General features: G+C 46.1%; 1 protein-coding gene across 12 annotated transcripts in view; it reads left to right on the top strand.

The window, feature by feature from the left end:
• Positions 1-818: 818 nt before the first annotated feature.
• Positions 819-9,037, top strand: part of XYLB (xylulokinase) — a 145,799-nt gene continuing 137,580 nt past the window's right edge. For 6 of the 12 annotated variants that reach the window (XR_004402326.2, XM_076055694.1, XM_076055689.1 and 3 more), the window contains exons 1-2: positions 819-1,310; positions 3,512-3,594. Coding sequence is in view for 11 of the 12 variants with exons in the window: in XM_076055694.1 (XP_075911809.1) it covers positions 1,260-1,310; positions 3,512-3,594 (134 nt within the window). In the remaining variant the exon portion in view is untranslated. Of the gene's footprint in view, positions 1,311-2,157; positions 2,552-3,511; positions 3,595-9,037 lie in introns of those variants that run through there. The other 6 variants (XM_076055643.1, XM_076055633.1, XM_076055624.1 and 3 more) reach the window with 6 other exon arrangements.

Below are 9,037 nucleotides of genomic sequence, written 5' to 3'. Positions count from 1 at the left end.
TTGTAAAAATGTTTCCGTTTGGAGTTTTAACATCTTAACCCCTTCGATTTAAAGCTTTCGCGACTGTAGGGATTAATATTCTTGGTTCTTTCTGTTTTGTTGCCAGAAAAAAGGGGAAAACCATACAAATAAAATGTCGATCACTTAACTGTTCTTTTAAGGCCACTTCTCACTGTGCGTACAGTGCCGGCGTTGTACAGTGCGAACAGTGTCTACTGTACACGCATATGGGTGCTGCTGTACGCATACAGTGCGCACAGTGCTTGGTGCGCAGTGCACGTGGTGTGTACAGTGTGGTGTGCGCAGTGCACGTGGTGTGTACAGTGTGGTGTGCGCAATGCACGTGGTGTGTACAGTGTGGTGTGGTGTGCACGGTGTGGTGTGCACGGTGTGGTGTGCACGGTGTGGTGTGCACGGTGTGGTGTGCACGGTGTGGTGTGCACGGTGTGGTGTGCACGGTGTGGTGTGCACGGTGTGGTGTGCACGGTGTGGTGTGCACGGTGTGGTGTGCACGGTGTGGTGTGCACGGTGTGGTGTGCACGGTGTGGTGTGCACGGTGTGGTGTGCACGGTGTGGTGTGCACGGTGTGGTGTGCACGGTGTGGTGTGCACGGTGTGGTGTGCACGGTGTGGTGTGCACGGTGTGGTGTGCACGGTGTGGTGTGCACGGTGTGGTGTGCACGGTGTGGTGTGCACGGTGTGGTGTGCACGGTGTGGTGTGCACGGTGTGGTGTGCACGGTGTGGTGTGCACGGTGTGGTGTGCACGGTGTGGTGTCTGTACAGTGCGCTGTGCTGTGTGCGTTACGTGTACAGTGCGTAACGTGTACAGTTCGTTGTGTGTACAGTACGGGCGAGGCTGCTGCTGCTGCTGCTGGTCCTGCTGAATTCGTCAAGAGACGTGCAGTGGAGAGGCGGGAGGAGCGAGCCGCCCGAAGTGGGGCTTGAGGAGCCCGGGAGGTGTACCAGGGGTAGCCGGGAGGTGTACCAGGGGTAGCCGGGAGGTGTACCAGGGGTAGCCCGGGAGGTGTACCAGGGGTAGCCCGGGAGGTGTACCAGGGGTAGCCCGGGAGGTGTATCAGGGGTAGCCCGGGAGGTGTACCAGGGGTAGCCGGGAGGTGTACCAGGGGTAGCCGGGAGGGGCCTCGAGACCCAACACCAACGAGGAGGAGGAGGAGAGGGAGCAGACTGGGACCGCCAGGGGAGCAGAGCAGAGGATCCGTCGCCCGCCTCCCCTCCTCACCCCTACCGAGCTGGATCCAATGTCGACCCCGCGGGGTTTCGTGCTCGGCCTCGACCTCAGCACCCAGCAGGTGGTGTGGGGGCGAGGCGGAGGTTCGGCAGGAGCGAGATTGCTCGAGGCATTGTTGACGTGGGGTTTGTTGACGTTGTTGGGTTGACGTGGGGTTTGTTGACGTTGTTGGGTTGACGTGGGGTTTGTTGAGGTTGTTGGGTTGACGTGGGGTTTGTTGACATTGTTGGGTTGACGTGGGGTTTGTTGACATTGTTGGGTTGACGTGGGGGTTGTTGACGTTGTTGGGTTGACGTGGGGTTTGTTGACGTTGTTGGGTTGACGTGGGGTTGTTGACATTGTTGGGTTGACGTGGGGTTTGTTGACGTTGTTGGGTTGACGTGGGGTTTGTTGACATTGTTGGGTTGACGTGGGGTTTGTTGACATTGTTGGGTTGACGTGGGGGTTGTTGACGTTGTTGGGTTGACGTGGGGTTTGTTGACGTTGTTGGGTTGACGTGGGGTTTGTTGACATTGTTGGGTTGACGTGGGGTTTGTTGACATTGTTGGGTTGACGTGGGGGTTGTTGACATTGTTGGGTTGACGTGGGGTTTGTTGACATTGTTGGGTTGACGTGGGGGTTGTTGACGTTGTTGGGTTGACGTGGGGTTTGTTGACATTGTTGGGTTGACGTGGGGGTTGTTGACGTTGTTGGGTTGACGTGGGGTTTGTTGACGTTGTTGGGTTGACGTGGGGTTGTTGACATTGTTGGGTTGACGTGGGGTTTGTTGACGTTGTTGGGTTGACGTGGGGTTGTTGACGTTGTTGGGTTGACGTGGGGTTTGTTGAGGTTGTTGGGTTGACGTGGGGTTTGTTGACATTGTTGGGTTGACGTGGGGTTTGTTGACGTTGTTGGGTTGACGTGGGGTTTGTTGACATTGTTGGGTTGACGTGGGGGTTGTTGACGTTGTTGGGTTGACGTGGGGTTTGTTGACGTTGTTGGGTTGACGTGGGGTTGTTGACGTTGTTGGGTTGACGTGGGGTTTGTTGACGTTGTTGGGTTGACGTGGGGTTTGTTGACATTGTTGGGTTGACGTGGGGGTTGTTGACGTTGTTGGGTTGACGTGGGGTTTGTTGACGTTGTTGGGTTGACGTGGGGTTGTTGACGTTGTTGGGTTGACGTGGGGTTTGTTGACGTTGTTGGGTTGACGTGGGGTTTGTTGACGTTGTTGGGTTGACGTGGGGTTTGTTGACGTTGTTGGAGAGCGGGTTGGCGCACAGGGTGCAGTGGTTGGGAGCGCGAGGACGTTGCGAGGTGTTTGATGTGCGTGATGTTCTTTACTCTTTGCTGAAGTTGCGTGATGTTGGTGATGTCAATGAATCGTTGTTGTGGGTGGCGATGGTGCTCGTCCGTTGCCCAGTGTGGGTGATGTAGGCGGCGTTGTTGATGCACCGTTGTTTTGGAAGGTAAATTGTCACGATGCAATTGACTCATTGTGAATGCGTGGCGATGTGGTCAAGATGCCCTGGGTGGTGTGGAAGTTGTGCGTGATGTTGATGGTGAAGGCTTGTGGGTGTTGAGGATGTTGTATTTGAATAGGCTGACGTGGCGAGGGTGTAAAGGACAACATTGTACCGCTGTAAGGTGTCATTGTGGTTCACGTGGTGATAACGTGGTGGGTCATTTTGGTAGGTGACTTATTGAGGAATGTAATAATGTCAATAATTCGCCTACAAATGCCACACTTGGGCTCGCATTTCCTTTGGAGGAGGTTCCTGCATTCGGATGTTTGTCCATTTTTCTCTTGAATGGGTGTTGTTTTGCGCTTGCGGAGGAACCAGACTACCCGAACATTTGAATGTAAAACACGTCTGCACAGATGGGTGTGCAACATACTCGCTTGTACTGCCCATCGCCTTACAACAGCACATCAGGTTTGGTAGCTTCAGTCCATCGACTATTGGCCTCCAAGTTGCCGGATTAAAGCCATGCACCATCATGCCCCCAGGTGCTGTGGTGAATGATGCGGTGGTAATTGTGATTTCATTTGGTGGGGATGTTAGTGGTCAACATGTTATCTCGTGTTTTAGGGAGGTCGTGCGTGGAGCGGGTGTTGGTGGCGAGATCAGTGTATGGTATAATGCGGTAGATATTGTAATGAATGACGTGCTTAAGAGATTGTAGTGGATCAAATGGTGAAGATGTGATTGGTGATGGGGACGGTGTAACTGGTGATTGCCTGGATATTGTTGTGGAAACGCTCGTTCTGTATTCAAATGACAGGTGAAAGCCATGGTCCTAGATGATGAGCTCGTTGTGCTGACGGAAGTCCACGTCCACTTTGACAAGGATCTGCCCAAATTCAGGTGTGGCCTCTTGACCTTGTTGAGACCCCCAGACGTTCATGAGCTGGAGAGCAGAGCACTGAAATGGGGCAATGATGCAAAATGCAGCTGAATGTAAATTGTATGAAAATTACTTCATCTGATCTACAAGTGTAATAAATCAAGATTAAAGTGTAATAATATTTATTAACACTGAGACCTCCTTTGCCAGTAGCAAGATATAGTAATAGGTTTTTACCATTTTATCTGGCACAAACACTGACACCTTTATACAAGGCATCATGTTTTGCAATAACCACAACACAAGCAGTCAAAATGCAAACAAAAAGAGGTCTCATAGTGTAAATGCTTACCCCGAGCTCTCAATACTCTGATAGTGTGCTGTTTTTGAGTTGTATGCCTTTTGGCGTTTTCTGGTCCAACCAGTGGAGACTAGGCTCTAAGAAAAGCCGTCTCGGGTGTGGACCAATCAAATTCAAGGACAGTGCCAATATTATTATCAGTTGTCTCTTTTGTTTGCATTTTTACTGCTTGTGTTGTGGTTATTGCAAACATCCCTTGTATAAAGGTGTCAGTGTTTGTGCCAGATAAAAGGGTAAAAACCTATTACTACAATATTTATTAAATAATATGTATTAAATAATAAAACACTCTCACACTAACTTGATGGTAATATAAACATACTGAGGTGGCTTAGATGTGCCTACAACTATGATAACACACTATGCAATGTGTATTATGTATCTTAAAGTGTACAGTATATGCCACATACCCGCCTGTAACATCTCTGTTAAAAGGCTCATCTCTATGGATGAAAGCATTATTCATGTCATTTTAGCCAATTACCAAATGCCACATTGTGCCCTGACTCTTGACATTAGATTATCAACATTCATGCTTGCACGAGAGAATTTTGCAACAATGATTAACAACGTGGTTATCAGTTAATGTCCCAACAGCACCAAATGACTTGCAGATTAAAGACTGATAATTGTGTAATGTGACACACCTGATAATTGTGTAATGTGACACACCTCCATGGGGTTTGTTTCACAAGCACCAGGAGGATTAAAGAGGGCCTCATGAAATATCTTGTTCTGTTGTATGATTACACCATTCAGCCAGATAATGTTGCAGCACCCATCCCACAATCGGAAGGCTGCAAATTTAGATCTCAACTGGGTGTTCATTGAGCCCATCATACGTCTAGTGTTGTTAATATGAGTAGTGCTTTGTGGGAAATCGTTAGTTTATGTGTGGATAAATTGGCCCCCGCAGTGCGAATGTAAAATATCCACCGCTACCTCGGATCAACAACAGGGTTGATTGCATTTCATTTTATCATAATTACAGCATATTTACAGTGGGCTTATGCTGTAATGCATTGACAATGTTCAGGTGATTGGACAGTGAACGAATTACCTATACAAAAAACATATATGCAGTCTATTTCATATCGCATTCATAAAATCTATTGACTGTAAGGGACAGGCACGTCGCTTGTTGTTTAGTCAGGTGGAAGAATACTTGTTTTTGTGAACATGTACCATGGCGGTATGCCTGCACTTAGGCTCTTTATACTGATGGGCCATCCATGAGTGGGCGCAGAGGAGGGAGTTGTTAGCGATGGCATCAAAGGGGGTTTAATCCCAACGTTAATTGATTCATCTCAGTAAAGCATTCTTTAGTTATCCATGTATGAGCCCACTGAGATTAATCTTCTCTTTTACAAAAAGACTTTAGAACCATAGTTTTATATGCACATGTAAGGAAGAAGGTTTGTACCAGAGTACAGATTTGAAGCTTTCGTGACTGCAAGGATTCATTATTATTATTTTCCCGAAAAAAAAACAGTACCAGAGTACATTTAGTTCATTTTTCCAAAGCACTCCAAACTGTTCTTCTCTATCTCTTAAATAATGTTGTTCCCTGTCGACATTTACCAGCTGCTCTAGGTATACATACTCTGATATATATTCTAGCTGCTATCCACTGAAATATATCTTCAGTTGCTCGTCAACTTGTTGCACATTAGTTTTGCATACCTCGCCTGATATACAGGCGTTTGTGGGTTCGATCCCGACCCTGACACCTGTATATTTGGAGTTTGCATGTCTGTCTCCCCGTGCTCGCATGGATTTTTCTCCGGGTCCTCTGGTTTTTCCCTCCATATTTAGAAACATGCATTTCCACATCATAAGCCACTTCGTTGAGCTATAATTTGTGGCCAGGTTGCTTCTGAACAAGAGCTGTATATATTATTGGTTCTTTCGGTAAAGTCACATAGAAGGGAAACAATAAAATAATAAAAATATAAAACAAAATTCTCACGACGTTTCGACTGCAACACAAGCAGTCATCATCAGGTGTGAAAACCAACGGCAAGAACATTTGAAAGAAGTGGCGGTTTGTATTTATTTATTTTAAAACGTTAGCACCACGGATAGAGATTTGACAGTTTGTTTAGATCAGGGGTCGGGAACCTATGGCTCGCGAGCCAGATGTGGCTCTTTTGATGATTGCATATGGCTCGCAGATAAAACAAAATATTCTCACTTGTTTTAATCCATCCATCGATTTTTCACTGCGCATGTCCTGTTCAGGGCTGCAGGAGCAATTGTCCATTATTTTAATTGGATGATACTGGCCTACGTTTGCCGTTGCTGGGTAAAACAGGTAAACGCCCCCTTTTGAATCAGTCTGAGACTGCGTCTGCTCGGTCATTAGCTCAAAGCTAACCCTTCGACGAAGAAGATGGCGAAAAGAAAAACAGACGACGAGTATCGTACATTTCAGGACGAATGGACCGAAGAATTCGCCTTTGTGGAGAGAGCAGGTTCTGCGGTGTGTCTAATTTGCAATGACAAAATTACATCGTTGAAACGGTCGAATGTAAAGCGGCACTTCGACACGCGCCACGCTACCTTTGCATCAAAATACCCTGCGGGAGACAGCAGAAAGAAAGCGTGCCAAGAGCTTCTGAGCAGGGTGCAAGCTAGCCAGCAGCAACTCCGCGTATGGACCCGGCAAGGTGACTATAATTCGGCTAGCTTTGCTGGTTCTTTAGCAATAGTGAGGAACGGAAAACCATTCACAGATGGCGAGTATGCTAAAACGTTCATGCTGGATGTAGCCAATGAACTTTTTGATGATCTTCCGAACAAAGACAAGATAATCAAACGGATACAAGACATGCCTCTGTCGGCAAGAACTGTTCATGATCGTACCATCGTGATGGCAAACAAAGTGGAGGAAACGCAAGTGAAGGACATAAACGCAGCGCCGTTCTTTTCTCTGGCTTTGGATGAGTCAACAGACGTGAGCCATTTGTCGCAGTTCAGCGTGATTGCAAGATATGCTGTTGGTGACACACTGCGCGAAGAAAGTCTTGCTGTTCTGCCATTAAAAGGGTCCACAAGAGGTGAGGATTTATTCAAGTCTTTCATGGAGTTTGCTCAAGAAAAAAGTCTACCTATGGATAAACTTCTCTCAGTGTGTACTGATGGTGCTCCGTGTATGGTGGGGAAAAACAAAGGATTTGTGGCGCTTCTCCGTGAACATGAAAATAGACCCATCCTAAGTTTCCATTGCATTATACACCAGGAGGCACTTTGTGCTCAGATGTGTGACAGGCAGTTTGGCGAAGTGATGTCGCTGGTCATTCGTGTGACCAACTTTATTGTTGCCCGAGCCTTAAATGATCGCCAGTTTAAAACACTGCTGGATGAAGTTGTAAATAACTATCCTGGTCTGCTTTTGCACAGCAATGTGCGTTGGTTGTCAAGAGGGAAAGTGCTTAGCCGTTTTGCGGCTTGCCTGAACGAAATCCGGACTTTCCTTGAAATGAAAGGCGTCGGGCATCCTGAGCTAGCCGACACCGAGTGGCTCCTCAAGTTTTACTATCTCGTAGATCTGACTGAACATCTGAACCAGCTCAACGTGAAAATGCAAGGCATTGGAAATACAGTGTTATCCCTTCAACAAGCTGTATTTGCTTTTGAAAACAAGCTGGAGCTTTTCATCACAGATCTTGAAACAGGTCGTTTACTACATTTTGAAAAACTGAGCCAATTTAAAGATGCATGCACAGCAAGTGAGCCCATTCAAAACCTTGATCTCCACCAGCTAGCTGGCTGCACATCCAGTCTCCTACAGTCCTTCAAAGCACGCTTTGGAGAATTTCGTGAGCACACTCGTCTTTTTAAGTTCATCACCCATCCAAACGAGTGTTCACTGAACACAGCCGACCTGAATTACATCCCTGGTGTCTCCGTCAGAGATTTTGAAGCAGAAGTGGCTGACCTGAAGGCCTCAGACATGTGGGTGAATAAGTTCAAGTCACTGAATGAAGATTTGGAAAGAATCACACGACAGAAAGCGGAGTTGGCGAGCAAGCACATGTGGACAGAAATGAAAAAAACTCCAACCCGAAGACCAGCTGATTCTCAAAACTTGGAACGCGCTTCCTGTCACATACCACACACTGCAGCGTGTGAGTATTGCTGTATTGACCATGTTTGGATCTACGTATGCATGTGAGCAGTCATTCTCACATCTTAAAAACATCAAGTCCAACCTACGATCACGTTTAACGGATGAAAGCCTCAACGCTTGCATGAAGCTTAACCTCACCAAGTACCAACCCGACTACAAAGACATCAGCAAATCCATGCAGCACCAGAAGTCGCATTAATGGTGAGTGTTATAACAACATTATTTAAAAGAATAAATTCAGAGGTTTATTATACTGACATTTAGTTGAATTCACTTTTAAAATATATTATATGGCTCTCACTGAAATAAATTTCCAAATTTTTTGCTTTCATGGCTCTCTTAGTCAAAAAGGTTCCCGACCCCTGGTTTAGATGGACGAGTCCATCTATGTGGAAGGATTTGATAAACCATTTCAGGTCTTAATTGATTGATCACGCTTAAGGTGGCTTTCAGACCGCATCCATTATTTTTTGTCTCCCTCCTCTTTTCCGAACATAGATGGACTCGTCCATCTGAACAAACTGTCAAATCGCTCTCCGTGGTGCTAACGTTAAAAAACTGCCACTTTTTTCAAATTTTCTTGCTGTGGTTTTCACACCTGATGATGATTGCTGCTTGTGTTGCTGTCGAAACGTCGTTAGAATTGTATTATTTTAAATTTTTATTATTTTATTGTTCCCCTTCTACATGACTTTACTGAAAGAACCAAGAATATGAATCCCTGCAGTCACGAAAGCTTTAAATCAAAATACAAGCAATCATCAGGTGTGAAAACTACAAGAAAATTTGAATTTTTTTAGTTTTTTCTTGTGGTTTTCACACTTGATGATGATTGCTTGTGTTGCAGTCGAAACGTCGTGAGAATTTTATTGTTTTATATTTTTATTATTTTATTGTTTCCCTTCTACGTGACTTTACCGAAAGAACCAAGAATATAATGTGTCCCATGCGTGACGTTACTCCACATGAG

This window comes from Petromyzon marinus, chromosome 4 (assembly GCF_048934315.1).
Source record: "Petromyzon marinus isolate PM22_M1 ecotype Great Lakes invasive population chromosome 4, UKy_Petmar_22M1.pri1.0, whole genome shotgun sequence".
Classification (NCBI taxonomy): Eukaryota; Metazoa; Chordata; class Hyperoartia; order Petromyzontiformes; family Petromyzontidae; genus Petromyzon; species Petromyzon marinus.
Note: the sequence above shows the minus strand (reverse complement) of the source record. Positions and strands in the feature narration are given on the sequence as shown.